Below are 27064 nucleotides of genomic sequence, written 5' to 3'. Positions count from 1 at the left end.
GCAGCCATTGCATTTCCTGCCCCTGGGCCCAAGCCAAGCTGCTCGTAAAGGGCGAGGAGAAAACCTTAAAGGGAGCTGCTCGTGCCCGAGTTCCTGCCCCCTTGCTCACGGCTTTTCCCTAGAACAGCTGGAGCTCGACCCTGCTGGAGACAGGGCTGAGCTCAGCACTGCTGCTCCTCGCTGCCTCCCCTTCCCCACCGCCGTGCCCGCAGCTCTCCAAAAGCCTTTGGGTTGCAATTTTGGGAACCTCGCGTACAGATCTTCCATTTATCTGCTCGGAGCTCTTCTTTCCCTCTGAGATCCTTGCAGCTGTTGTTTCTCCTTGCTGCCCTTACCCGGTGGCCCTCGTGGATCCCTTTTGGAGCTGCTCGTTTCTTTTGTCACCTTTAGCAGGGTCCTGCTGCTTAAATCTGGGCACACCCTGCCCCTGTCCCCCAGCAAACCCATCCTGAGCGTGCTTTCCTGCCCTGCTCCTCGCACTACACCAGGAGAGGGGTCTCAAGCTGCTGGGCCAGGAGTTACCCAATTCCCCTGCTTTTGGCCTGGGTTTTGTGGCCGTAATGTGGCATCCCCGCACCCTCTGCGCACAGCTTCCAGTTCTGCTCTTGCCCTGTTTCGGGAAGCGCCTCTCCCCTCCCGAGCCAAAGATCCAGACAAGCTGCTCAGTTTTCAGAGCTTTAGAATTATCCTCTTAAAATTGGCTTTGAAAATAGTTGTTTTCTTTTATTTTAAAAAAAAAAAAAAAAAGCAAAGGCCAGCCTCCCTGGTTCTCTTGTTCCGTTTAGCAGGATCCTCAGCACAGCGTGAGCCGGGCAGGCGCAGGGCAGCTCAGGAATTTCCCCTTCCCCGCCAGCAACGCCCGCTTACAAAACCAATGGCCGGCCCAGCAGCTGCTGGAGGGGAGGAGAAGGGCTTTTGGAGGGGAGGAGAAGGGCTTTTGGAGGGGAGGAGAAGGGCTTTTCCCGGGCCGGAGCCCGTCGCGCTTCTCGCAACAAGAGCACCGGGGCTGTCCCTGGGCTCTGGCAGCAGCCGACCCACCCAGTCCCCTGGCACAGGCTGGCAGGATTTGCAGAACATCACTTCTGCACTGATTCACCATGTCCGAGACCTTGTAAGCCTCCAGCACGTCCTCCTCCAGCCTGCTCCTCCCCAAGGCAAGGAGTGCCAGCTTCCTTAGTCCCTCGTACCGAGCGGCTGCTCCTCCTGGTCCATCTCGGTGTATTTTCAAGGGGCAGCAGCGCCCAAGGTCTGGGTTTGCTGAGGTTTTACAGTCCGGGGAGGCGATGCCCTCTGCCGCGTTCCCAGCACCCTTCCTGGCGATGCCCAGCATTTTATCATCGTGCTTTGTCTGTTAGGTTTTGCAGCATCTTACCATCATGCTTCGTAATGTTTCGCACCAAAGATTTCAGCTGTCAAGCACAGCTCCAAGCTCTCCCCTCAGCTGTGACTGTCACCATTGCGTAGGCGTGCTTCAGATGAATTTTCCTGTAGATAAGTGGATGTCAAACACCTACCCCGACGCTCGTTTGCCAGCTTTGTGCCCACTCAGGCTTTCCCCCTGCTCGTGGCAGCGGTGGCTGCTCGCTGCAGCGCTCTTTCCCGGCCCCATCCAGCCCGGGGCTGTGCCGACAGAGGCTCTCTGTTTTCCAGCCAACGATTTCGGGCTGTTCCTCTCGGATGAAGATCCAAAGAAAGGGATCTGGCTGGAGGCTGGGAAGGCTCTGGACTACTACATGCTCCGCAACGGGGTAAGCGCCCAGCCCGCATCGTGCGCCCCGCGTCCCCCCCAGGGTCAGTGGGAGCTGCGGGTGCCCGGTGCCCGCGCTGGGAGCTGTGCTCGCTGTGCCTGCAGGACACCATGGAGTACAAGAAGAAGCAGCGGCCCCTGAAGATCCGCATGCTGGACGGGACGGTGAAAACTGTCATGGTCGATGACTCCAAAACCGTCACAGACATGCTGATGACAATATGCGCCCGGATCGGTGAGAGGACGGGCGGTGGTGAGGGACAGGAGGGTCTCAGGGGAGGAGGGGAGCGGCACCAGCTCAGTCCCGTGCGCTCCTGCAGGCATCACCAACTACGACGAGTACTCCCTCGTCCGGGAGATCATGGAAGAGAAGAAGGAGGAGGTCACCGGCACGCTCAAGAAGGACAAGACCCTGCTGCGGGATGAGAAGAAGATGGAGAAGCTCAAGCAGAAACTGCACACGGACGATGAGTGTACGTGCTGGGGAGTGCTTGGGGTGGATCCAGCCCACGCAGGGGGCGGCAGGGATGGGAGCGGGGCCTCCTGCCCGGCTGTCTGTCCCTGCCCGGCCGTCTGTCCGTCCCTGCTCATGCTCTGCCCTCGCCTGCAGTGAACTGGCTGGACCACGGCCGGACCCTGCGCGAGCAGGGCATCGACGACAACGAGACGCTGCTGCTGCGGCGCAAGTTCTTCTACTCCGACCAGAACGTGGACTCGAGAGACCCCGTGCAGCTCAACCTGCTCTACGTGCAGGTACGGCGTGCCTCGCCCCGCTGCCCCGTGCCCATCAGGGCTCACGGTTGAGATTTTGGGCCAGGGGCAGCCGCGGGGGTGTTTCAGGGTGCTCAGATCCCGGTGCCTTCTCTTCCCACGCAGGCTCGGGATGACATCCTCAACGGTTCCCACCCCGTCTCCTTCGACAAAGCGTGCGAGTTCGCCGGCTACCAGTGCCAGATCCAGTTCGGGCCGCACAACGAGCAGAAGCACAAGCCAGGATTTCTGGAGTGAGTGTCCCGGGGGTGCCGCTGCCTCTGCCAGCACCCTCCCGTAGCGCCGAGCAGCAGCCCCTGGGGCTCCGTCGTCCCGGAGGGCGGAGGGGTGGCTCCGAGGAGGAGAGGTCCTGCGGGTCCTGGAGTTGTCGTTAGCGCAGCGACCTCTCCCACATCCTTCCTGTTCCCAAAAACTCTCCGCGCTGGCAGGGGTTTCTCGAAGGCTGGGTGTCTTCGTAGGCGAAGCGGAATGGCTTCGGGCCGTGCTATAACAGCTGATTTTGCTGTCTTTTGGCAGGCTCAAGGACTTCCTGCCCAAGGAGTACATCAAGCAGAAAGGGGAGCGCAAGATCTTCATGGTACGTGCAGGGCGGAGCGGGGAGAGCCTGGGAAGGCTGCGATGGGGAGGGACAACACAGCGTCACAGCCAGGGGACCGTGGAGCTGTCCTGATGTCCTCTCATTGTTGCTGCAGGCCCACAAGAGCTGCGGGAACATGAGCGAGATCGAGGCCAAAGTTCGCTACGTGAAACTGGCCCGTTCCCTCAAGACCTACGGCGTCTCCTTCTTCCTGGTCAAGGTAGAGCAGCGGCTCCCCAGCCCCACCTCTCGTGCTAGCTGGCCAAAATTCCCTTTTTCCAGCATCCCTTCATCGTTCCTGTCCCTATCCGCTCCTCACCCCAACCTGCTCCAGCTTTCCTTGTGTCCCTTCTGTGCCTGCTCCTCGTTTTGGCTTTCCCTCTGTGCTGCCTTCTCACTCCTTGGTTCGTGCTTTTCCCCGTGTCCTTTCCAAGACCCACGCTGTTGCTGTCATCACCTGGAAGCGTGGCCTTGGGGGCTTTTGCTGGCCACGTGAGCGAGCTTTGGGGCAGCCCCTCACCCCTTTGTCCCGTCCCGCAGGAGAAGATGAAGGGGAAGAACAAGCTGGTGCCGCGGCTGCTGGGGATCACCAAGGAGTGCGTGATGCGCGTGGACGAGAAAACCAAGGAAGTGATTCAGGAGTGGAGCCTGACCAACATCAAGCGCTGGGCAGCCTCCCCCAAGAGCTTCACCCTGGTAGGGGACAGCCCCAGCCCTCATCCCTCTGCTCCTCCCTTGGGTTGTTCCCCTCCGTGGGGCTGCCTTGCCCTGCTCCTCCTGCCTCTGCCGGCCCCGCGATGGGTGGATGGAGGGGCTGAGCCCTGCTCCTGGCACAGCAGCTGGCCACGGGTGCTTAGCACATACCAGAGGGGCTCAGGACGGGCGCATGCACCCTGCCCTGGTGCAACCCCGTGCCGTGCTGTTGCAGGATTTCGGAGATTACCAGGATGGCTACTACTCCGTGCAGACAACGGAGGGGGAGCAGATCGCCCAGCTGATCGCCGGCTACATCGACATCATCCTGAAAAAGGCGAGTGCCTGGGTGTGCGGGGAGCCTGCCTACAGCTGGCTCCTCTCCTTGGGGTGCTGCGAGGTGCCCCACGGGCACGCGGTGCTGCTGGGGGGGCTGGGGACGTGCCATGGGGCTGGGGGGTGCCCCAGCCTGGGCAGCGGGGCGGAGGCTGGGAGGTGCACGCAGGCTGACGTGTTTTCCCTTCACCTCCACAGAAAAAGAGCAAAGACCACTTCGGACTGGAGGGGGATGAGGAGTCCACCATGCTGGAAGACTCCGTGTCTCCGAAGAAGTAAGTGTGCCGTGCTGCACGCACGCGGGACAGCTGCAGCCCCCGGCATCCCGTGGGCGTCCTTCACCCTCGGGGGCTCGTACACAGCGGTGGCGCTGGTTCAGGGAGGAGGTTTGTCTGAGGTGAGCGTTCCCGGATCTAGCTGCCGTTTTTCCCCCCCCCCGTTGCAGGTCGACTGTGCTGCAGCAGCAGTTTAACCGCGTCGGCAAGGCGGAGCTGGGCTCGGTGGCCCTGCCGGCCATCATGCGCACCGGGGCTGGGGGCCCCGAGAACTTCCAGGTGGGGACCATGCCCCAGGCCCAGCTGCAGATCACCAGCGGCCAGATGCACCGAGGGCACATGCCGCCCCTGGTAAGCGCTCCCCGTGCCCACCACTGCAGGGAACGGGCACCTGCGGGGCTGTTCCTGGTGCTGTGGTCCGTGGCGCAGCCCTGCTGCTGCTGGGGGTGCTGTCCTCCTCTTCATCCTCCTCTGCAGCCAAGGGAACATTTGAGCAGGGCCACAAGGAGTCTGTTACCTTCGGTGCCTGCCCCCAGGGCTTGCTGTAGAAGCTTTATGTCCCCCCAGCCTTTGCTCCTGCTCCCAGAGAGATGGTTATGGGCTGGGCTCTCCACTGGGCATCCACTTTGCAGCAGGATGGGGCATTTCCCAGCGGGGGGCGCGGAGTGGAGACCCCCCTTTTTGCTGCCTGCCCCCCTTTTGTGGCTGCGCCTTCCCAGAGTGCTTCCCCCAGCGCACCTCACCCTGCCCTTGCCTTGCAGACTTCAGCCCAGCAGGCGCTGACGGGCACCATCAACTCCAGCATGCAGGCTGTGAACGCAGCCCAGGCCACCCTGGACGACTTCGAGACCTTGCCGCCCCTCGGGCAGGATGCTGTGAGTGCCTGGGGAAAAGGGGTGCTGGGCTGTCCGGGCTGAAGGAGCCAAGCTGGGAGGGGCGTTGGTTGCTGGTGGGTTGGATGAGGCTGGCTGCTGTCCCAGGAGAAGTGTCAGCAGCTCCCAGGATGGTCTGCTCCCTGCAGAGGTGGGGTTGTGTCCAGCTCCAGGCACAGGAGTGGAAAGGATGCTTGGGGGGGTTGCTCTTACAGGCTTGCAGCTTTAGGGTGAGCTGAGTTTTGGGTGGTAACTGCGCTTCCTTCCCTTCTCCCCGTCTCCTCGTTCTTGCACCTCACCGGGGCTCCCCACCACCACCTCCACCTCCTGACCCCGTTCTCCCCACTTCAGGCTTCCAAAGCGTGGCGCAAGAACAAGATGGATGAGTCCAAGCATGAGATCCACTCCCAGGTGGATGCTATCACTGCCGGCACAGCCTCGGTGGTCAACCTCACCGCAGGTAGGTGGAGGGCTTGGACAACAGCGATTCTCCACCTCTGGAGAAGGCTTGGTCTCCCTTCTCCAGCTTTTGGATGAAGATCAATGTTCCTGCCCTCCCTTGGAGACTGGAGGGAGGCAGCCTGGCTCAACCAGAGCTAACAGAGCCCAGACCTCTTCCGATGTGCCTGGAGAATCAGTAGCACTCCCTGCCTTTCGACCCCACAACATCCCTGTGGGTGCACGGGCTGCTCCCCATCCTTCCCCTCCTGTGGCTGACCCGTCCTCCCCTAAACCACGGTCACGGCCGCAGCGTGGTCCAGCTTTCCTTTCCCGTGTCGCCCTTCCCAAACAATGTGACCATTTTTTGGACTTGGGAGCCAGGGGGCTTCTCCAAGTGCTCCCAGGAAGAATCACATCAATTCCAGGCGCAGGGGGTGCTTTTGGGGCGTCACTGAACATGTTCTGTCCCCACATCTCCTCTCCTTCCCGCGCAGGGGACCCGGCAGACACGGACTACACAGCCGTGGGCTGTGCCGTCACCACCATATCTTCTAACCTGACCGAGATGTCCAAGGGCGTGAAGCTGCTGGCCGCGCTGATGGAGGATGAGGGAGGGAACGGGCGGCAGCTCCTGCAGGCGGCCAAGAACCTGGCCAGCGCCGTCTCCGACTTGCTGAAAACGGCGCAGCCTGCCAGCGCCGAGGTGCGAGGGGGCGGAGGGACGTGGGGCTACGGGGTGTGGGAGCCGGGGGAACAGCTCGGTTTGGGGCTTGCTCAAAACCCACGGTTGTTTTTATTTTTATTTTATTTTTCCTCCTCCCTTGCAGCCCCGCCAGAACCTCCTGCAGGCTGCCGGCCTCGTGGGCCAGACCAGCGGGGAGCTGCTGCAGCAGATCGGGGAGAGCGACACCGACCCTCGGTTCCAGGTGGGTGGGCCTGGCTGCGCACAGGGACGCGTGCTCGAAAAAACCTTCTGCCTTGCACAGGAGCGCCCCGCGGGGACCTTCTGCCGGCAGGAGAGGTCCGTGCTGAAGCTTGGCCCGTGCACGGTGACTTTGCCCAGGGAGGGGACAGGCCGATTCCCATCCCCGCCCTTGGAGCCGCGGTCCCGTAACGCCTCTTGTCTTGTGGATTCTCATGTAGATACCAGAAAGCCGGCGCGCTTGGATCCTGTCTGCCTCTGACCCAAAGACGGTAAAAGGGAGCTGTAGGCATGGCTTGGTGGTGTCTGCCCCTCTCGGATGTGAGGGCTGCTCCTCTGGGGACGATCAGCTGAACTCTTGGGAGAAGGGCTCTGGTGGAAAATCTGCTTTTCTCGTAATCAGCTCTCCGAAGTCCATGCACTCGGGTCGCTGCCCGGGCGAGCTGTGCCCGGGTCTGTGAGGCTGCCCAGAGCAGGGAACCGAGGCGGCTGGAGCCTCGTGGTTGTTTTTTTTTGCTGAGCTGACCTCCAGCCACACTGTTTTTCCATGACTGCTGCTCCCAGCACAAGGGAGGCAGCGGGCGGTGCTGGGAGAGGGAGCCAGCCCTAGCGTGGACCAAAACAGGCTCCCAAAAGGAGAGGTTTCTGTTCACTGGGGCCACGATATGAGTAGAAAACCCTGGAGAGAGAGCCAGGAAAGGGAGCTCCCTCCTGCAGGGCCCCTGCTGCAGACCTGGCAGTCCCAGCTCACGCAGCCGGCGGAGGGCAGCAGGGCCAAGGGGCGGATTTAGGAACCGGAGGGCGACGTGCAGGGCAGCCTGCCCCTCCGCCACCAGACCCAAGTGTATCTGCTTCCTTCCTCTGGGCTCCTCTGCCGGGGGGGCTGCTTCTCTGCCTCGGGCAGCTGCGGTGCTTTGGGGAAGTGGTGGCTCCCGAGCTCGGTGCATGTGCTCTCGGGCTGCTGTCCTGTCTGGAAGGGTGATGGACGGCAGCAGGAGCAGCCTTTGCTCGCAGGAGGTGAGGGGATGGTGTGATATTTCCGCTTGGTGGCCAGAGGCTTTGCTGTAGTAGCAGGGTGCAGCTTCAGGGCTTGCTCAAGAGCCTGGTGGTGGTTTTGCCTCGTTCACGCTCTGCAAGCACGCCCTCAGAAGGAGGGCTGGGGCTTGGCAGCGGCGTAGCTGCCGTCTGCAGCGGGAGGGTGCCCGTGCTGCAGCCGGGGAGCCGTGCCCTGGGCACAGCACCTCGTCCGAGCTCCTTGCCCCACGCTCAGTGCCCCGGGGCTTGCAGCCTGGCACTGCTGCAGGTGGGTGCCAGCAGCACGGCGTGAGGGCGAGTCCTGAGGGCTGCAGCGTGCTGCCGGGTCGGGCGTCCTGCGAGGGAAGCTGCCTGCTGGCAGGGCGTCCTGGCATTGTGGTTCTCGCTGCGGTACCACTGAGGGTGTGGCGCAGGTTGTTCCTGTGGCAGCATCACGGGTGATGCTGGAGGTTGTCCGAGCTGCTCCTGGAGGTGTGTTTATCCAGGGCAGCGCCCTGGTGCCGGCTGTGGCACACCGTAGGGATGTGCTCGAGGAGTTGCCAGCCACACAAGCCGCTCCAGGAGTTCGTTGCGAGGCCGTGGTGGCGGAAAGGCCCCCTGAGCTCATGTTTCCCTGCTGAATATTTCACGAGAGAGCCGTGCGGGCAGCCGTGCCTGGCTCCGCGGTGACTCCAGCGCTGACCCCCTCCATCCCCGCAGGACATGCTCATGCAGCTGGCCAAGGCCGTGGCCAGCGCCGCCGCCGCCCTGGTGCTCAAAGCCAAGAACGTGGCTCAGAAAACGGAGGACTCGGCGCTGCAGACGCAGGTGATCGCGGCCGCCACGCAGTGCGCCCTCTCCACCTCCCAGCTGGTGGCCTGCACCAAGGTAAGCGGCACCCACGCTCACCCCACTGGGTTTGGGACCACACGTCCTGATTCCTGTCCTCCTTGGAGGTCGGGGACAGTGGTCGGGGACAGCTCCTGGAGAGCAGGAGCTGCGCGGTGGCAGCTGCAGAGCTTCCTCCTCCCCTGCAGGTCGTGGCTCCCACCATCAGCTCCCCGGTGTGCCAGGAGCAGCTGATCGAGGCCGGCAAGTTGGTGGCCAAGTCGGCAGAGGGCTGCGTGGAGGCCTCCAAGGCGGCCACCAGCGACGACCAGCTGCTGAAGCAGGTGGGGGTGGCAGCCACCGCCGTCACCCAGGCCCTGAATGACCTGCTGCAGCACATCAAGCAGCACGCCACGGGCGGGCAGCCCATCGGGCGCTACGACCAGGCCACCGACACCATCCTCAACGTCACCGAGAACATATTCAGCTCCATGGGCGACGCGGGTGAGAGCGAGCGGCTGGTGGCACCTGGGGAGGAGCAGAGTGGGTGGGGGGCTCGAGGGAGCACGGGTAGATGGAGCAGCCTCTCCGGGGCCGTGCTTCCATGCCTGTTTGCTGTGCCTTTGCCGTGGCCTGGTGCCTGGGGCTTGCACCGAGGACAGGAGGCTGGTGTGGTGGAGCGGGGAGATATCAGGGAGCCCCCGGGACTCGCTGACAGCCACCCTTCCTTTCTGTCCCAGGGGAAATGGTGCGGCAGGCTCGTATTCTGGCCCAGGCCACCTCCGACCTCGTCAACGCCATCAAAGCCGACGCAGAGGGAGAGACGGACCTGGAGAACTCGCGCAAGCTGCTGAGCGCAGCCAAGATCCTGGCCGACGCCACCGCCAAGATGGTCGAGGCTGCAAAGGTTCGTGGCGCACGGGAAGAGCTGCTGGAGCAGAGGGGCTGCTCCCCATAAAGTGTGGGATGTGAAGGTGTGATGGCTCTCCTGCTTTGCCCAGGGAGCCGCAGCCCACCCGGACAGCGAGGAGCAGCAGCAGCGGCTGCGGGAGGCGGCGGAGGGGCTCCGCATGGCCACCAACGCCGCGGCGCAGAACGCCATCAAGAAGAAGCTGGTGCACAAGCTGGAGGTGAGCACCGGGCCGGGGAGGCAGAGCAGGAGGAGGGATGGTGTACGAGCTGGTCCTGGCCAGGAGCCTGCATCATGATGCTTTCTGGGATGACATCCCTTTTGTACAGTTTATATGTTCACGCTGAATCCTGTAGAGACTTCACTGCTCCCTGCTGCCACCACAATATCTGAGCAGCGTCCCCCTTTTCCGTGTTCACGCCACGTTGCCTTACGGTGCTGAACTTCATCTCCAGCACCACAGATGCTGGCGCTGCCGTGGCAGGCAGAGGCACGGCAGGAGAAGCTTAGAGGGGAGCAGGACCCCGATTCACGGTGGGGGGCCTCCAAGCCACATTGTCCCCATGGCTGACCCCTGCCTTTCCCCTGCAGCACGCAGCCAAGCAAGCGGCCGCCTCCGCCACCCAGACCATCGCCGCCGCGCAGCACGCCGCCGCCTCCAACAAGAACCCCGCCGCGCAGCAGCAGCTGGTGCAGAGCTGCAAGGTAAGGGGCGCGGGGGAGGTCTGGGTGCCTGCGGGTCTCTGAGCAAAATGGTGGGAAAAGATGTTGTGAGAATTGTAGTTACGCGCCCATCTTTTACTGTGTTTGAGCCGAGCAGCCTTATTTTGAGAACAGCGATTTCGGCAAATACAGCGTGAGGGTTTTTTGATGGTTTTTTAAACTTGACTAAGAGTCATGCAGCATCTTGAGCAAAATGTTAGCAGGGTTTGGCATCTGTAAATGGGTTAGGGGTGGCTCTGGGAGTTGTTGTAGAGCACTGGGTTCTGGGGGGATGCCTGCAAGGAGGCTCTTGAGGGGCTAGGTTCATGTCTGACTCTCTCTGATTGTTTGATCAATGGTCCTGGGATCATAGAAGCACAGAATGGGTTGGGTTGGGAGGGACCTTAAAGATCATCTAATTCCAGCCCCCTGCCATAGGCAGTGACACCGCCCACCAGCCCAGGCTGCCCAAAGCCCCATCCAGCCTGGCCTTGAGCCCTGCCAGGGATGGGGCAGCCACAGCTCCTCTGGGCAGCCTGTGCCAGGGCCTCACCACCCTCTGAGTGAAGAATTTCCTCCTTATATCTTAATCTACACCTACCCTCTTTTACTTTAAAGCCATTCCCCCTTGTCCTGTTGCTACACTCCCTGACAGAGTCCCTCTCCACAGCCACCAGCAGTCAGATCTGCGGGTGGCCGAGCCGCAGGCGGCAGGGAGGGCAGGTTTGGCTGGAGCCACCGGAGGGACCCGCGCTCTCCGTGTCCCCCGCAGTAACTTTCCTCTCCTCCGGTCCCAGGTGGTGGCCGACCAGATCCCCATGCTGGTGCAGGGCGTGCGGGGAAGCCAGTCGCAGCCAGACAGCCCCAGCGCCCAGCTGGCTCTCATCGCCGCCAGCCAGAACTTCCTGCAGGTACCCCCAAACCTGCTGCCGGCCGCAGGCAGCGAGGAGACGGCTAGCTGCGTGCCACCCCGTCTCACTCCTCCTTCTTTTGGCAGCCTGGTGGGAAGATGGTAGCCGCGGCCAAGGCCACCGTGCCCACCATCACCGACCAGGCCTCCGCCATGCAGCTCAGCCAGTGCGCCAAGAACCTGGCCGCGGCCCTGGCCGAGCTCCGCACAGCCGCACAGAAGGTGAGAGGCTGGTGGAGGAGGGCGGGCAGGCAGGGACAGCCCTCGTGGTGGCCGGGCTCCTGCAAAGCTGCTCGTCTTTCTCCCCACCGCAGGCGCAGGAGGCCTGCGGGCCCCTGGAGATCGACTCGGCGCTGGGCCTGGTGCAGAGCCTGGAGAGGGACCTGCAGGAGGCCAAGGCGGCCGCCAGGGATGGAAAGCTCAAACCTCTGCCCGGAGAGACGGTGAGAGGGCACACGGGGTGTTGGACGCGGGGCTTTGGGGTCTGTACGGGCGAGGTGTAACCCCTGCTCGCCCTGCAGATGGAGAAGTGCGCCCAGGACCTGGGGAACAGCACCAAGGCCGTCACCTCCGCCATCGCCCACCTCCTGGGCGAGGTGGCCCAGGGCAACGAGAACTACACAGGTACAAGCCGTCATGCCCCGGCCGTGCCCCGTGGAGGGGCCGTGCTCTCGCTGACTGACCGCTCTCCCCCCCGGCAGGCATCGCAGCCCGGGAGGTGGCCCAGGCGCTGCGCTCGCTCAGCCAGGCCGCCCGCGGCGTGGCGGCCAACACGTCGGACCCGCAGGCGCAGGGCGCCATGCTGGAGTGCGCCAGCGACGTCATGGATAAGGCCAACAACCTCATCGAGGAGGCCAGGAAGGCGGTGGCCAAGCCTGGAGACCCCGACAGCCAGCAGCGCCTGGTGCAGGTGGGACCGGGGCCTGGGGGAGGCTGCGGGATGGGGGCAGGTTGATGGGGGTAGTCGAGGGACAGCCGCCGCTCTCGTCCTCTGCAGGTGGCCAAGGCGGTGTCGCAGGCGCTGAACCGCTGCGTGAACTGCCTGCCCGGGCAGCGGGACGTGGACGCTGCCATCCGCATGGTGGGAGAGGCCAGCAAGAGGCTGCTGTCGGATTCGGTGAGCTCAGCACGGGGCTGAGGGGGACGGGGAGGTGATGCAGCAGGCACCGGCCGTGCTGGATGGTCTCCGGCACATCCCGAGGCGTGTGAGGGTGCTGGGCCTTCGCCCAGCAGCTCACCATGCTGCTCCTGACCCCCTCCCTGCCTCCAGTTCCCTCCCAGCAACAAGACCTTCCAGGAGGCGCAGAGCCAGCTGAACCGGGCAGCGGCGGGACTCAACCAGTCTGCCAACGAGCTGGTGCAGGCATCGCGGGGCACCCCACAGGACCTGGCCAAGTCCTCGGGCAAATTTGGACAGGACTTCAACGAGTTCCTGCAGGCGGGAGTGGAGATGGCCAGCCTGTCCCCGGTGAGAGCGAACACACTTCTGGCAGTCCTGGCTATGGTGGGAGGCTGCTGAGTGCTGGGGAAGGCATGCAGCCACGAGCAGTGGTTCGGGGACTGCTGTGAGCAGCTGTGGCTAACACCATCGAGATGGAGCCTGGAGGTGGGCTAAATAGCAAGAACAGGGGAGGAAGTGGCTTGCGTGCAGTGAGTGTTGTCACCAAACACTTGCTGCTGATGGCCAGCGGATGAGCTGAGTGAAGGGAGCTGGCGCAGCCTGGAAAGCATTGCAGAAACCCAGGGGGTGGGCATGGAGCTCGGGAGCCTGCTGTAGGTGACTTGCTTTGGCTCCTTGCAGAACAAGGAAGACCAGGCGCAGGTGGTGTCGAACTTGAAGAGCATCTCCATGTCCTCCAGCAAGCTGCTGCTGGCAGCAAAGGCGCTTTCTGCCGACCCTGCATCCCCCAACCTCAAGAATCAGCTGGCAGCGGCTGCACGGTAGGAGGAACTGCTCGGGCTGCGTGGAGGGAGGTGGGCAAGTGCCAAAGTTTGTGCTGGGCCAGCAGCTTCAGGAGTCCTGGTGTTTGCCTCCATGGGGCTCAGCTTCCTATGGGGCTGTCCTGAGACCGTTTATCTAATGTCATCCTGACCTGGCTGCCCTGTCGCAGTCTATCAAAAGAGACAGGCCCTTGGGCAGGTAGGAATGTCCTCCAGCCAGAACCTCTGCCCGTTTCCTACGCCAGGACATGCCCCACGGCCAGGTTAAGGTGTTTGCAATAGTGGTGGCTCTGGGCGGTGACGTTGGCACTGATCCAGGCGTGTCTCTCCTGTGTCCTGGCAGGGCCGTGACGGACAGCATTAACCAGCTGATCACCATGTGCACCCAGCAGGCGCCAGGACAGAAGGAGTGCGACAATGCCCTGAGGGAGCTGGAGGTGAGAACTGGAGAATTCTGCTTGGCTGGGTGCTGGGATGTCTGGGGTGGGGAGAGGAGCAGCTCCTCCGTGCCACAAGAGGCAGGAGAGAGCAAAAAGGAGCGGCAAGAGCAAGGAGATGTGGAGAGCACAGACCCTTCCCCTTGACGTGACACCCGTGTCCCTGTAGACAGTGAAGGAGCTGTTGGAGAACCCCACGCAGACGGTCAATGACATGTCCTACTTCAACTGCCTGGACAGCGTCATGGAGAACTCCAAGGTGAGCGTCTTCCTCCGGGTTACAGACGCCCGGCTGGCGGAGCACGGTGAGCTCTGAGGCTGCAGCACCGGGCGGGCGGTGGTCTCCAGCTGGTGGCTGTGTGTCCCGCAGGTGCTGGGCGAGTCCATGGCCGGCATCTCCCAGAACGCCAAGAACAGCAAGCTGCCCGAGTTCGGGGAGTCCATCAGCGCCGCCTCCAAAGCTCTCTGCGGGCTCACGGAGGCAGCAGCCCAGGTGAGACGCATTTGGTCCCAGCCCCATCCATCGTGCCTGGTGCTGGGATCCCTCTCCTGCCCCTGCCCCGGTGCATTCCCTCACAGCCTCTCTCGTCTTTGCAGGCTGCCTACCTGGTGGGAGTTTCTGATCCCAACAGTCAGGCGGGGCAGCAGGGCCTGGTAGACCCCACTCAGTTTGCCAGAGCTAACCAAGCCATCCAGATGGCCTGCCAGAACCTGGTGGACCCTGCCTGCACGCAGTCGCAGGTGAGTGTGAGGTGGGGCACCGCCGTGGGCGTTTTCCTGCCTAAAAGGGAGCGCTGGAGGGCGGGGAGACGCTGCGGGTCCTGCCTCACTCTGCTCTCCCCCCCAGGTGCTGTCAGCAGCCACCATCGTGGCCAAGCACACCTCGGCCCTGTGCAACACGTGCCGCCTGGCCTCCTCCCGCACCGCCAACCCCGTCGCCAAGCGGCAGTTCGTCCAGTCGGCCAAGGAGGTGGCCAACAGCACGGCCAACCTGGTGAAGACCATCAAGGTGCGTTGGGGTGGCACAGGCAGCCCCGCAGAGGTGGGAGGTGGGGCGTGCTCAGGGCTGGATAACTAACTGCTCGCTCTCTCCTGCACGCCAGGCCCTGGATGGAGCCTTCAACGAGGAGAACCGGGAGCGGTGCCGCGCGGCCACGGCTCCTCTGATAGAGGCCGTGGACAACCTGACGGCCTTCGCCTCCAACCCGGAGTTTGCCACCGTTCCTGCCCAGATCAGCCCCGAGGTGGGGTGCCGCCGGGGCAGGGAGGGGTGGCCTGGCTGTGGTGGGAGCTGCTGCAGGGTGGGGAGGAGCTTGAAATGGGACCCAGAGCAGGGCTGGCGTCTGGAGGTCGCGATGAGGAGGCAGCAGCGAGCGTTGGGCATCAAGGGGCTGCTCCTGGGTGAGGAGAAGGGGTGACTTGCCTCTCCGTCCATGTCACTGGGCCTCCATCTCCCTGCACAGGGACGCAGAGCCATGGAGCCCATCGTCTCGTCCGCCAAGACCATGCTGGAGAGCTCTGCCGGCCTCATCCAGACCGCACGCTCCCTGGCCGTCAACCCCAAGGACCCGCCGCAGTGGTCGGTGCTGGCCGGACACTCTCGCACCGTCTCGGACTCCATCAAGAAGCTGATCACCAACATGAGGTGAGGGCGGGCTGGGACCCTCTCAGCCTGTCTGGTGCGCTTGGTCGGAGCCCCTGCTGGTGGTTTCCCCTGGCTGGGCTCACCCCACGATGATGTTTCGGCTCATCTGGCCTGTCACGGTGCTGATCCGTCTGTCACGCAGGGACAAAGCTCCTGGGCAGCGGGAGTGCGACGAGGCCATCGACGTCCTGAACAGGTGCATACGGGAGGTGGACCAGGCCTCCCTCGCGGCCATCAGCCAGCAGCTGGCCCCTCGAGAAGGCATCTCCCAGGAGGTGAGCGGGGGGCAGCGTCCTTTTCTGGAGCCTCTGCTGGCTTCCTCTGCTTTCACACAGGGCTTTGGGAGCCCTCCTTGTGTCTTTAGCATCCTCCCAGCCGAGTGCTGGATAGAGCAGCCTTGTTCCAGGCTTTGTGTCCCTGCTGTGTGTCTGTCTCAGAGGGACAGAGCAGGGCTGTGCTGCTCCTGGTCACACAGCCCTTAGAGCCAGAGCTTGTTGTTTAGTGATCAAACATCACTTTGGAGCCCTGCTTAACGGGGGCAGGCTAACTCCTCCCCAGCAGAGCTCAGCAAGGCCAGCCTTGCCGCAGCCTCATGCCGTGCGCTCCCTCCTCAACAGGCTTTGCACAACCAGATGATCACGGCCGTGCAGGAGATCAACAACCTGATCGAGCCCGTGGCCGGCGCCGCGCGGGCTGAGGCCTCGCAGCTGGGACATAAGGTAACGGGAGGGGAGGGATGGGGAGGGGGTGTTCAGGCACCAGACGTGTGGAGCAGCCCACATCAGGAGGAGAGGTTCCGACCAGCCTCTAGGAGCTGCTGGCGCTGACGCTGCTCTTCCCTAGGTGTCCCAGATGGCTCAGTACTTTGAGCCGCTCATCTTGGCAGCTATCGGTGCTGCCTCCAAGACACCCAACCACCAGCAGCAGATGAACCTCCTGGACCAGACCAAAACGCTGGCTGAGTCTGCCCTGCAGATGTTGTACACTGCCAAGGAGGCCGGTGGGAACCCCAAGGTGAGCAGGAGGTGCACGTGGTGAGCCTTGGACACGTGCCACGTGTCCTACACGTGTGCTGGGCACCAAAACCCAGAGCTGGTGTCTGGTGTCCCCGCTGGGCGGGCAGCTTCCTTCCCTCACTCTTGTCTCCTCCTTGCAGCAAGCTGCCCACACGCAGGAGGCTCTGGAGGAGGCCGTGCAGATGATGAAGGAGGCTGTGGAGGACCTGACCACCACGCTGAACGAGGCAGCCAGCGCTGCGGGTGTCGTCGGGGGCATGGTGGACTCCATCACCCAGGCCATCAACCAGGTGAGGGGAACACAGAGAGGGCTGCGGGAAAGGAGAAGTCAGAGGCAGGGAGAGATGCAGAAGATGTTCAGATCTCTCCACACTGGAGTTCTGGGGTCCAGGCTGGGGAGGGAGCGCTCGGGGCCGTAGTGGGCAAAACCCCAGGCAGGGCAGCACGAGTCTCCTGCCGTGCTGTAGCCGGGGGGGGTCTCTGGGCAGGGCCAAACTCTCCTGATGTTCTCTTGCAGCTGGACGAGGGGCCAATGGGCGAGCCAGAGGGGACCTTTGTGGACTACCAGACCACGATGGTGAAGACGGCCAAGGCTATCGCAGTGACTGTGCAGGAGATGGTGGGTGCAGAAGCAGCGGTGCTGCAGCCTCACCCAGCAGGGCAGCTGCCCTCCTTGCTCCCCTGTCCCACCGCAGAGCCTGTCTGAGCCCTGCTCTTCTCCCACCGGCAGGTCACCAAGTCCACCACCAACCCGGACGAACTGGGCATACTGGCCAACCAGCTGACCAACGAGTACGGGCAGCTGGCACAGGAGGCCAAGCCGGCCGCGCTCACCGCCGAGAACGAGGAGGTGAGAGCATCGTCAGAGAGGATCCGGGCAGGGTGTCCCTTCAGGCTGTCTCACACACGTATTTTCCTCCAGATCGGCTCCCACATCAAGCGGCGGGTGCAGGAGCTGGGTCACGGCTGCGCCGCCCTGGTGACCAAGGCTGGAGCCCTGCAGTGCAGCCCCAGCGATGCCTACACCAAGAAGGAGCTGATAGAGAGCGCGCGCAAGGTCTCCGAGAAGGTGAGCGGCCCCGAGGGTCCCAGAGCAAGTAACAGGAGAGGAGGAAGGTGGTGGGAGCAATGCTGGACTGAGCCACGTGCCCTTTGAGCCTTGGGTTTTCCCGTCACCTTGCTGGGCTCTGTCTGCTCTCTTGCCCTGGCAAAATTCAGCTGGTGGGGCTGGGGATGGGTTCCCCTGCTGGCACTGTAACAACAACTTGGGCTGTGATGGGCAACTGTGACAGCCAGGTGCTGCCTGCTGAAGTGCTGGTTACAGCCTGCCAAAGAATACTGATCCACACCATGCTGGCAGCCCAGGGCTCTCTAAATCAGCCCTTGCAGAGGTGTGTGGAGCATTTGCTGCGTCTCCAGTAAGCCTACAGCTCATTCTAGGTGATCGATATCCCCTGCGCCTTTTGCTAGCATGATGGAAAGCATCCTGCCCATCAGCCAGTCTTAAAAAGCACACTGTTTAATAACAGACAAAAAAAATGGTTTAAAAAATACAGCTGATAAGGGTAGAGCGGCAGTGCTTGCAAGCAAGATTACAAAGGCAAAACAAACACTGGTTCATACTGCCTGGCACATGTCTGCATGCCCAGGGCCTCCTCCAGGTTCTTCCTTTCCAAGCTTTTACTTTCCTTCAGGAACCTTACTATCTTATGAGCACTTGCCAAAGCACAGAAATTGAGTTTAGCACTTACAGAAGGAATGAGCTGTAACCTTCTGATAAGGTGCTAGCCTTGTTCGTTTGGAAAGCAGCAGAGTGCAATGTCTTCTGCACACCCCAAGCATGATAGGTACGAGATAAAAACAAATGGAAGCTAAGAAGGGGTGCTCAGACCACACAGTTCCTGAGTCCCCTCCTTGGATTGAAGGGTGTCTGTCGTGGGGAGGTGTCAGAGGTGTGTGGTGGGGATGTCCTGAGCCTGCTCTGCCTCCCTCAGTCACCCTGCTCGTACCACGCAGGTGTCCCACGTGCTGGCAGCCCTGCAGGCTGGAAACCGCGGGACGCAAGCCTGCATCACTGCTGCCAGCGCCGTCTCTGGCATCATCGCTGACCTCGACACCACCATCATGTTTGCCACGGCAGGGACCCTCAATCGGGAGAACTCGGAGACCTTCGCTGACCACAGGTACCAGGGTGGGGGGTACAACACCTTGGCCAGCCCCTGCTCAGCTGAGGATAGGGGGCAGGCTCTGTCCTGCTATCTCACATCTCTGTAAGCTGTGGACCAGCCCCAAGGAGACCTGCAAGTTCGGGCTGTGCTGGCAGTTTTCCCCTCCAGCTCGTACAGATGGAAGGCATGGAGATGCGTGTCTGTCGTTCCCAAACACCCCTCTCTGACTCCCTCCTTCTCCCCAGGGAGGGCATCTTGAAGACAGCCAAGGCGCTGGTGGAGGACACCAAGGTGCTGGTGCAGAACGCCACGGCCAGCCAGGAGAAGCTAGCCCAGGCTGCCCAGTCCTCCGTGACCACCATCACCCGCCTGGCGGAGGTGGTGAAGCTGGGTGCTGCCAGCCTGGGCTCTGAAGACCCAGAGACTCAGGTAGGACGGGGTGTCTGGGGTGAAGGGAGGCTGCTCATGAAGGGGTTGGAGCTGAGGGTGGGAGGTCATCTGGGGCTCTGGACTCTGCGTGTCTTGGAGAGCACTGGCTGAGCTTTGCCTGGTGCTAGCAGAGCTGGCTGATTTGAACTCCGTGTATATGGCATGTTCTGGGGTGCCCGAATTTTCTGCTGCTGGACCACCCCACCCACAGCCTGAGTGTGACCACAGACAAGCCATGACCCTGGTCTTGCTCTCCCCAGGTGGTTCTGATCAATGCTGTGAAGGACGTGGCCAAGGCACTTGGGGATCTGATCGGTGCCACCAAAGCAGCTGCTGGCAAAGCTGGGGATGACCCTGCTGTCTACCAGCTGAAGAACTCTGCCAAGGTCTGCACTGGGGCACAACGGGGAGAAGGGAATGGGGCAGGAGGGCTGGAAAACGAGCAGGAAGGCGCTTCTGTGCCTGTCTGGGGACGGGAGGACAACTGGGAGGCAGTCAGGGCAAGGGGGCACAGAGGGGGCATTGGTGGGAGATCAAAATGAGGAGGTGTGAGTGGAGTATGGAGAAGGGGCAGATCTGTACCAAACCACGAGGTAGGGACAGGTGCTGGCAGCGTCCCAGAGCTTTCCGGGGGGCTTTTTCCCAGTTCTGTTCTCCCTCCCACAGGTGATGGTGACCAACGTCACTTCCTTGCTGAAGACGGTGAAGGCTGTGGAGGACGAGGCCACGAAGGGGACGCGGGCGCTGGAGGCCACGATAGAGCACATCCGCCAGGAGCTGGCGGTGAGCGCAGCCGCAGCGCCGCGGGGCTCCCCCTGCCCTCCTGCTGCCCTGCGCCTCACCCCTGGCCTCTCTCTTCTCAGGTCTTCTCCTCCCCGGTGCCTCCTGCCCAGGTCTCGACCCCGGAGGACTTCATCCGAATGACGAAAGGCATCACGATGGCCACGGCCAAAGCTGTGGCCGCTGGCAACTCGTGTCGGCAGGAGGACGTCATCGCCACGGCCAACCTGAGCCGCCGTGCCATCGCGGACATGCTGCGCGCCTGCAAGGTGCCGCAGGGGCGGGCAGGGGACGCGGGGCTGGCACGGGGCTGGGGGACAAGCAGGTGCCCTGTTTGAGCCCCGATGTGGCAGGGGAGGCGTTCCGATACGAATCTCTGTCCCTGGGTTCCAGGAGGCTGCCTACCACCCGGAGGTGAGCGCCGACGTGCGGCAGCGGGCGCTGCGCTTCGGCAGGGAGTGTGCCGATGGCTACCTGGAGCTGCTGGAGCACGTGCTGGTGGTGAGTGTCCTCAGACCCTTTCGGTGGTTTGCTGAGGCTTCCCTTGAACAACGGGGTGCTCCCCAGATCTCCATCTTCCCGTGGGCTCTGCAGATCTTCCCTCTGAGGTCTTTTAGCGCGCCGCCCCTTAGTGCTGTCCCTGAGCGCCCGAGGTGAGCCCTGCACGGGGCCGAGCGCAGGGGAGGAGGTGGCACGCGGTCACCACCGGCACACAGGTCGCACTGCCTGTCCTTCAGGTCCTGCCATGAAGGAGAGACCTGCTGGCTGCCTTGAGACTGCACAGCTCCTCATTGCTGCAGTGCTCCGGGCTGGTGCTGCTAAAGTTGCTTTGACCTGAGCTAGACAGTCGATGTCAAAATCAACTTGAAAAAGCCGGTGACAGGTCCCTCTCCCATTCCTTGCCCCTGTACCTATTGTGTGGCCCACCTCTGTCCCCATGAAAGTCCCAGAGAGGAAAGGAGCACCTCTCTTGCTCCCTGATTGCTTAGGCAGGCAAGGTGAGGAGGGATGGGAGGGCTGCCTGCAATTACTTATGGAAGCAGATGTCGGAGTGATCGGCAAGCTCTAAAGAAAAGTATTTGGCTAACAACAGATGGAGATTAACTGGCCATAAACAGATGGAGGCTGGAAATTCGACAACACAGGAACAGAATCCTGAAGCAGCTTCCATTATGAGTAGTGGGAGTGAGAAACTTAGCCAGTGTGAAAACAGAGCTCGTTAAGCTCACACAAGGGTGTGCGAGACAGGCAGTGCCTGCAGTGGCAGAGGTGTTGACTGCAGAGGCCAGCTGCACCCTTCTGATCCAGTCCTCCCCCAGCTCAGTCCGCCCGAGCCCTTCAGTTGGCTGCTTTAATTAGCTGTCCTGCAAGATCAGTGTGGTTCGTATGAAGCAAATTAAGGCTGGATTAACCAAGTAGATGGGAAGAGAGGATTCAGTGAGGTGCTTCCAGTGGTTTGCATTCTTGGCAAGATGGTAAGAGCTGACCTCGCTGCAAGGATGCACAGAGCGCGTGCCTGCAGAGCTGACGATAGCCTGGACCTGGAGCAAGGGAAAAGAGCAAGCATGTGGGGTCAGTTACGCAGTGTGATTTCACTAGGTTGGTTAAAAAGGGACTGAGAACAAAGAGGGAGGCAGGCAGGACCCGAGGGCTAGATATTGAAGCCAGACATGGGGGAAATCAAAGGATGGTTTTATCTGAAGGACTTCGGGAGACGGTTCCAAGGGAGGCAGTGAGTTTTTCGTGATCTGCATCTAGATCAAATGTCTTTCTGGAAGATGCTTTAGCCACTCGTGAGTCATCGCAGCCAAGACTGAAGTGCTAGGTGAAATTCTCTGGCTGACCTGTTGTTAACAGATGATTGGGCTAATGACATACTGTGGCCGTGCCCAAGGTCAGACTACTTGCAGAAGCATGCTATTCACTGCATTTTGGGTGTAACCTTCCAGCCGTCGTGCGATGTCTCCTGAATACCATACGTGCAGTCCATCCCGTGAACTGTTCACTGGAGGTGCATCTTAGCAAGCTTCTGGCCTCCAGAAAGAGAACCATTCGGCAATTTTAAAAATCTTGTCAGGGCGGATGACGGAGTTAATAATACAGCTTTTTGTCCAGGCGTGCTCACGAGGGCAATGTGGAGGTGCTGGTGGGGGCAGTCAGCAGCGCTTTGTGAGCCCGGCCCCACGCCGAGGGATGTGGAAGGGAGGGTTGTGGACAGGATGCTGCCTTACCCCCAGCAGCAGCGGAGGCTGTTGCTGTGTGTGTGCTGGATCGGTCCCTTTGGGAACCAACGCCTCAGTGTGCGAGCAGGAGTGGTTAGAGTTCAAGAGAGTTATTTGGCTGGGGGTGGAAAACGTGTCTCCCAGCAAAAGAGTAAGACAGCAGCATATTTCACTGGGGAGGGGAAGGAATGCGAACCTCCATGGGGACTTGGTATTTGGTAACAATAGGTCTCCATCACCAAAAGCAGGGAAATGCAGGCTGAAAAGTGCAGTCAAAGAGCTCAGGGTGGGGAGAAGTGAGGTGCCAAGCGAGCCTCAGGAGCCTGTCCACCAGGAGTCACGCAGGGCTGAAGTTTGAAGTGGTGATGGCAGCAGGGCCCGGGACCTCCGAGCCTTCCTCCCCACCTCTCCTCCTCACCTCCTTCACCCCACCCCGCGCGTGTCCCTGTTGCCTGCCGGGGCGTTCACTGCCTTCTTCTCTCTCCCCTCGGTCCTCCCCGTCAGCCGGTGAGTACGGCGACACTCGGTGTGCCTGCCGGTGCCTAACCTCAGCATGAGCCTTGCTCGCGGCGTGCCCGCGTGCCCAGCCTGCTGCTGGGGTGGCACTGCTGCTCCTGCGTGGTTTTGGGGCAGGACCCCGCCGTCTGTGCCTCTACTCACCCTGCTCGAGCTGACGTGTGGCCTCGGGCGTGCCGTGGTGTGTGCATGCCGGGGGGGACCCGCTGGGAAGGGGCCGTGTGTCCCCGCAGGGACCTGGCTCCAGGGTCCTGCCCTGCCCAGCTTGTGTTTGCAGATGAGTCTCAGAAAGGGGGATGGCAAGGGGGGGGGGATAGGGTTCTGGGGCTTGAAGTGCTTTGAGTGGGGAGAAGGAGATCCTGGGGGGGAGAAGGAGATCCTGGGGGGGAGAAGGAGATCCTGGGGGGCAGCCGCTGAGTGCCGGAAGGACCCTGACTTAAATGAGGACCTCGGTGCTGCGAGATGTCCCAGAAACCATGGACTGAACAGGGCCAAGGAAAAGGAAAAGATGATCCTGTTCCCACACAGGAGGAGACCAGCCAGCATCGCTCGAGACTGGATGGCAAACAGTGACCGATACGTGCTCATGGGGCTGGGGGGCTCCTGCTCCCCTTCTCTTGGGGGATTGCCTCTAATGGACCCTCGGGGTCCCCTTGCTTTGCAGCAGCCTGAAACGAGGGTGGCTGGGGTTGTGGTGGCACCTTCTCAGGCAGCCAAATTCTGTGGGCGAGGGCCAAAATGTGGTCAGAAGGGGCTGCCGGGTAGGGTTCTCCCCCTGCTTCGTGGTCTCCCTCATGTGCTCAGGCCTGCTCCTTTCCCCCAGATCCTGCAGAAGCCGACCCACGAGCTGAAGCAGCAGCTGGCCGGGTACTCCAAGCGGGTGGCCAGCTCTGTCACCGAGCTCATCCAGGCAGCCGAGGCCATGAAAGGTGAGTGCCACGGCTCCGTCCACCTCTGGGATTAGCGCCTGGGGCTCGGCAGCTGATGGGAGGAGGTAGGGTGGGTCAGAAATGAGGCCCTGCGTGGCTTTAACCTGTCTTGGTTTCTGTCTCCTCTAGGGACGGAGTGGGTTGACCCAGAAGATCCCACGGTCATCGCCGAGAACGAGCTGCTGGGGGCAGCGGCTGCCATCGAGGCTGCAGCCAAGAAGCTGGAGCAGCTGAAGCCGAGGGCCAAGCCTAAGGTAGCACGGGGTGCTGAGCCCCCCCTGAGCCCCCTCTGGGGCAGCCCCTTCCCTCCTGGGTCCCGCAGCCATCGTTCACGTGTGCCCCCTTCGGCCCCCAGCCACCTTCCTGGTAGTCCCATCTAGGACTCACGCTCCTCTTTTTGTCTACAGCAAGCAGATGAGAGCCTGGACTTTGAGGAGCAGATCCTGGAAGCTGCCAAATCCATCGCGGCAGCTACGAGCGCCCTGGTGAAGGCAGCCTCAGCAGCCCAGCGAGAGTTAGTGGCCCAAGGAAAGGTAAGGCTGGGAGGGGGAAGGACAGGAGCAGCACAAGAGTCGGTGCTGAAGCGCTGCGTGGTGTGCTGTGCTGGGCTCCCTCCCTTCTCCAGCAGCCCTCACTGCTCCTCTCCTGCCCCGCAGGTGGGAGCCATCCCAGCCAACGCAGTGGATGACGGGCAGTGGTCCCAGGGACTCATTTCAGCCGTGAGTATCAAGGACATGTAGCGCCTGTGGGGCAGGGGATCTCCCTTTTTTCCTGCTCCCAAAAGGAGGATGCGCTGCCCTTGTGCTCTCCTCCATGGAGGAGGCAGCCCCCTGCTTGCTCCCTCTCCCCCCAGCTGGGGTGTGGCGTGGAAGCCGATGGATTGTCCCCATCCCGTGCCCCTTGTCCTCCTGGGGACCCTCTGCCGCAGGCTCCCGCGTCCCCCTGACACCCTTCTCCTGCTGCAGGCACGCATGGTGGCTGCGGCCACCAACAACCTGTGCGAAGCCGCCAACGCGGCGGTGCAGGGCCACGCCAGCGAGGAGAAGCTCATCTCGTCCGCCAAGCAGGTGGCTGCCTCCACGGCGCAGCTCCTGGTGGCCTGCAAGGTGAAGGCTGACCACGACTCGGAGGCCATGAAGAGGCTCCAGGTGAGTCCCAGGCTGCCCTCGAGCCCCGGCCGCCTCCTCCAGGAGGGTGTTTGAGGGGTGCGGGGGGGGCGTGTGGGACCGTGGGATGAGGCCGTGGCACGGAGGAGGCATCTCCACAAGGCTGTGCTCCCTGCCGGCCTGCCCTCGGTGCTGCAGTGGGACGCAGGCTCCGTGTATTTTGGACCTCGGTTAGCTGCCTGCGTGCGTAATCCTGGGCTCCTGTCCACCGGGCTGGGGTTGCCGAGCCCGGGGGCATTCAGGGCTGATGGTCTTCTGGCTTGGGAATGCCTGAAATGTGTGCACCGAATCCCTGGCGTTAATGTCTGGGGACATGTTTTGACACGGGAGATTAACCCTGCGTGGCCGTGGCGTGGAGGTTAATGCCCACACGCTGGGGGTTAACGCAAGGATCCTGGCGGGGCAGAGGCTGGGGTAGGTCAGCCAGGCTGCCCCAAAATCCCTGCCCTGCTGCTCAGACGGGAGCAGAGCGAGGGAAGCGCCGCAGGCACCCGACTGGGAGCAGCAGTGCCTGAAATGGTCATGAGCAGCGCTGGTGGCAGCGAGCCATCCTCGGGGAGCTCTGCCTGCAGCTCCCGGCTCGCCTGGCCGCCTCTCCTGCCCAGCCGGGACAGGGGTTCCCCAACCAAGGCAGAAGTTGCGCCCCAGGCTTAGGATGCTGTTCCCTTACCTCTTTTCCTGCTCCAGGCGGCCGGGAACGCGGTGAAGAGAGCGTCGGACAACCTGGTGAAGGCAGCGCAGAAGGCAGCCGCCTTCCAGGACCACGACGAGACGGTGGTGGTGAAGGAGAAGATGGTGGGGGGAATTGCACAGGTGAGGAGCGGGGCTGCTCCGGCAGGGCAGGGGGAGCTCCGGTGGGGCAGGGGGGAGCGCGTTGCGCTCTCCCGTGTCTCCCAGGGAGCGTGGTGTGGGACGCAGGGCCTGCTCTGGGACCACGAGGTGGGAGGGGACGGCAGGGCGTAGAGCCGGGTGCGCCCCATCCGTCCCCGCCGCGGGCGCACGAGAGGCGTCCGTCTCACCTCGTTCCCTCGGCAGATCATCGCCGCCCAGGAGGAGATGCTGCGCAAGGAGCGGGAGCTGGAGGAGGCGCGCAAGAAGCTGGCCATGATCCGGCAGCAGCAGTACAAGTTCCTGCCCTCCGAGCTGCGGGACGAGGAGCAGAACTGAGCCCCGCGCGCCGCCGCTCTGCGCCCGGGCAGAGCCCTGCCGCCACTCACTGCACAGACTGCTGCCGCCGGCTCCTATTTAAGACACCCCACCTCGAGCAACGCCGGGCTGCCTCGGGTAAACCACAGCCCTGCCCGCACCGCCGGCGCGCCGGGACTAACCCAGACACCGCGCAGCACCGCCCCGAGCAGGCGCCGCACCAGCATCTCCGCTTCGCCGCCCAGCACGCCTCCCCACGCACCCGGCCGGGGGGCTGCCGGGAGTGGGAGCCTGTCCTGGACCAGCCCGGGGTGACCCTGCCACTAGCCCCATTTAAGAGGGCCAGCGGGCTTCCTCCCGTGGTGGGTCCAGCCCTCCAAACCCTTCAGGATTTTTTCTCGTGCCTTTGTCGCCCTTCCTCTCGCTCCTTTCTTCTCCTTCCTCCAGGCAGGACGGGGGGAGGCCGGTGTCTCGCCCTGTCCCGTGCGGTGGGGTGCAAGGAGCATCTCTGCACCTTCCTTTTGCTACGCTCTTGCACTGAGCCGCCTTTCACCTCTGTTGCCTTACCGCTGGCTGAGTCACCCACCCCTCTTCCTCCTCAGCGTCCCCGGGAGGCACCGAGCCTCCCCAGAGCATCCTCGCCACCGCAGTGCCTCTGCTCGGGGCGGGCGCGAGATGGCTTCGCCCCAGAGCTGCTCTCCCCCACCCCTTCGCCTCTCCCCAGGTGCCTTCCTCCCCGCCCTCCCAGCCAGCTCTGCCTTCCTCCTCCTCCTCCTTCCCAAGTGCCTGCGTTGTTTTCTGAGATTTTCAGTATTTTTTATAACTTTTAAATTTCTTTAGTATCGAGCCCGCTGCTTTTCAGAGTTCATTTATCTCCTCGCTCACGTCATCCCCACTAACCCCCCGCAGCCCAGCGCCTGCCCAGGGGCCCCAGAGACCAGCTCCTCACCCCTCCGTGGCTCCGGGACCCCCCCCCATCCCTCCCCTTGCACTTGCTGAGGCTTCTCTCACTATTTTGATACTTTAAGCATCGCCTGTTACACATGGAAGGAATCCAGCTCCCCCGAGGCTCCGGGGTGAGGTAGGGGGATACGAATGGCTCTTTGGAAAGACGCCTTCATCAATAAAAACGGATTTCCTGCTTTCTCCATGCACGTGTCCGTGGGGATGTGCAGGGAAAGGGTTTTGGGGGGGGTTGCGACCCTAGGGGGTGCCAACATCTCGAAGTTCGGGGCCGCTGGTTGGACCTGGGGTGCTGGGACGTGGTGGACAGGGGTGCAGACCCCACTGCATGGGGCCGCCAGCCCTCCTGGGTGGGGGGGAGCGCGGCGCAGGCGCTTATCCAGCACGGAAAATATTCGAGGCACGTCCAGCAGCGGCACCCGGCCGGCCGGACCCCCGCTGCCAGCCATGTGCGGCCCTCGCAGGTGCTGCCGGGGGCCGGGGGGGGATTTTGTTGCTGGGGGATTTGGGGGCCGGCCGGGCTCCAGCGCAGCACCTGCCCCCGGGGCTCTGCGCTCCTGGCCCCATTCCTGCAGACGGACGAAAATATCCCCGGGCAGGGCAGCGGGAGGGGGTGCAGGTGGGGCGCCCCACACTACGCTCACCCCCCTGAGCCTCCCCGGTTGGGGCTGTGGCCCTTGGCGTGCCGTGGGGCTGGGAATGCAGCCG

The 27064-nt window shown here is 62.5% G+C and overlaps 1 protein-coding gene across 4 annotated transcripts in view; it reads left to right on the top strand.

Annotated features, from left to right (window-relative positions):
• TLN1 (talin 1) overlaps window positions 1-26543 on the top strand; it is a 31773-nt gene extending 5230 nt beyond the window's left edge. For 3 of the 4 annotated variants that reach the window (XM_083816725.1, XM_083816727.1, XM_083816726.1), the window contains 56 exons: window positions 1651-1748; window positions 1853-1982; window positions 2068-2220; window positions 2358-2500; window positions 2624-2751; window positions 3035-3095; window positions 3211-3315; window positions 3636-3791; window positions 4024-4125; window positions 4323-4399; window positions 4570-4750; window positions 5161-5274; window positions 5623-5731; window positions 6207-6415; window positions 6540-6638; window positions 6856-6906; window positions 8369-8536; window positions 8686-8980; window positions 9217-9383; window positions 9478-9606; window positions 9978-10091; window positions 10886-10999; window positions 11086-11220; window positions 11313-11441; window positions 11520-11622; window positions 11700-11908; window positions 11996-12115; window positions 12269-12466; window positions 12800-12939; window positions 13283-13376; window positions 13546-13635; window positions 13747-13869; window positions 13974-14117; window positions 14224-14385; window positions 14480-14620; window positions 14840-15021; window positions 15164-15296; window positions 15639-15740; window positions 15865-16035; window positions 16178-16327; window positions 16555-16656; window positions 16768-16887; window positions 16960-17106; window positions 18054-18220; window positions 18451-18634; window positions 18895-19020; window positions 19301-19417; window positions 19498-19683; window positions 19808-19915; window positions 22976-23081; window positions 23211-23335; window positions 23489-23614; window positions 23738-23800; window positions 24047-24229; window positions 24935-25060; window positions 25283-26543. In XM_083816725.1, the coding sequence (XP_083672851.1) occupies window positions 1651-1748; window positions 1853-1982; window positions 2068-2220; window positions 2358-2500; window positions 2624-2751; window positions 3035-3095; window positions 3211-3315; window positions 3636-3791; window positions 4024-4125; window positions 4323-4399; window positions 4570-4750; window positions 5161-5274; window positions 5623-5731; window positions 6207-6415; window positions 6540-6638; window positions 6856-6906; window positions 8369-8536; window positions 8686-8980; window positions 9217-9383; window positions 9478-9606; window positions 9978-10091; window positions 10886-10999; window positions 11086-11220; window positions 11313-11441; window positions 11520-11622; window positions 11700-11908; window positions 11996-12115; window positions 12269-12466; window positions 12800-12939; window positions 13283-13376; window positions 13546-13635; window positions 13747-13869; window positions 13974-14117; window positions 14224-14385; window positions 14480-14620; window positions 14840-15021; window positions 15164-15296; window positions 15639-15740; window positions 15865-16035; window positions 16178-16327; window positions 16555-16656; window positions 16768-16887; window positions 16960-17106; window positions 18054-18220; window positions 18451-18634; window positions 18895-19020; window positions 19301-19417; window positions 19498-19683; window positions 19808-19915; window positions 22976-23081; window positions 23211-23335; window positions 23489-23614; window positions 23738-23800; window positions 24047-24229; window positions 24935-25060; window positions 25283-25414 (7547 nt within the window). In that variant the 3' untranslated portion in view covers window positions 25415-26543. The remainder of the gene's footprint in view (window positions 1-1650; window positions 1749-1852; window positions 1983-2067; window positions 2221-2357; window positions 2501-2623; window positions 2752-3034; window positions 3096-3210; window positions 3316-3635; window positions 3792-4023; window positions 4126-4322; window positions 4400-4569; window positions 4751-5160; window positions 5275-5622; window positions 5732-6206; window positions 6416-6539; window positions 6639-6855; window positions 6907-8368; window positions 8537-8685; window positions 8981-9216; window positions 9384-9477; window positions 9607-9977; window positions 10092-10885; window positions 11000-11085; window positions 11221-11312; window positions 11442-11519; window positions 11623-11699; window positions 11909-11995; window positions 12116-12268; window positions 12467-12799; window positions 12940-13282; window positions 13377-13545; window positions 13636-13746; window positions 13870-13973; window positions 14118-14223; window positions 14386-14479; window positions 14621-14839; window positions 15022-15163; window positions 15297-15638; window positions 15741-15864; window positions 16036-16177; window positions 16328-16554; window positions 16657-16767; window positions 16888-16959; window positions 17107-18053; window positions 18221-18450; window positions 18635-18894; window positions 19021-19300; window positions 19418-19497; window positions 19684-19807; window positions 19916-22975; window positions 23082-23210; window positions 23336-23488; window positions 23615-23737; window positions 23801-24046; window positions 24230-24934; window positions 25061-25282) is intronic. The other variant, XM_083816728.1, reaches the window with a different exon arrangement.
• Window positions 26544-27064: the final 521 nt, after the last annotated feature.

This window comes from Anser anser (genome assembly GCF_964211835.1).
Source record: "Anser anser genome assembly, chromosome: Z".
NCBI classification, from domain to species: Eukaryota; Metazoa; Chordata; class Aves; order Anseriformes; family Anatidae; genus Anser; species Anser anser.
Note: the sequence above shows the minus strand (reverse complement) of the source record. Positions and strands in the feature narration are given on the sequence as shown.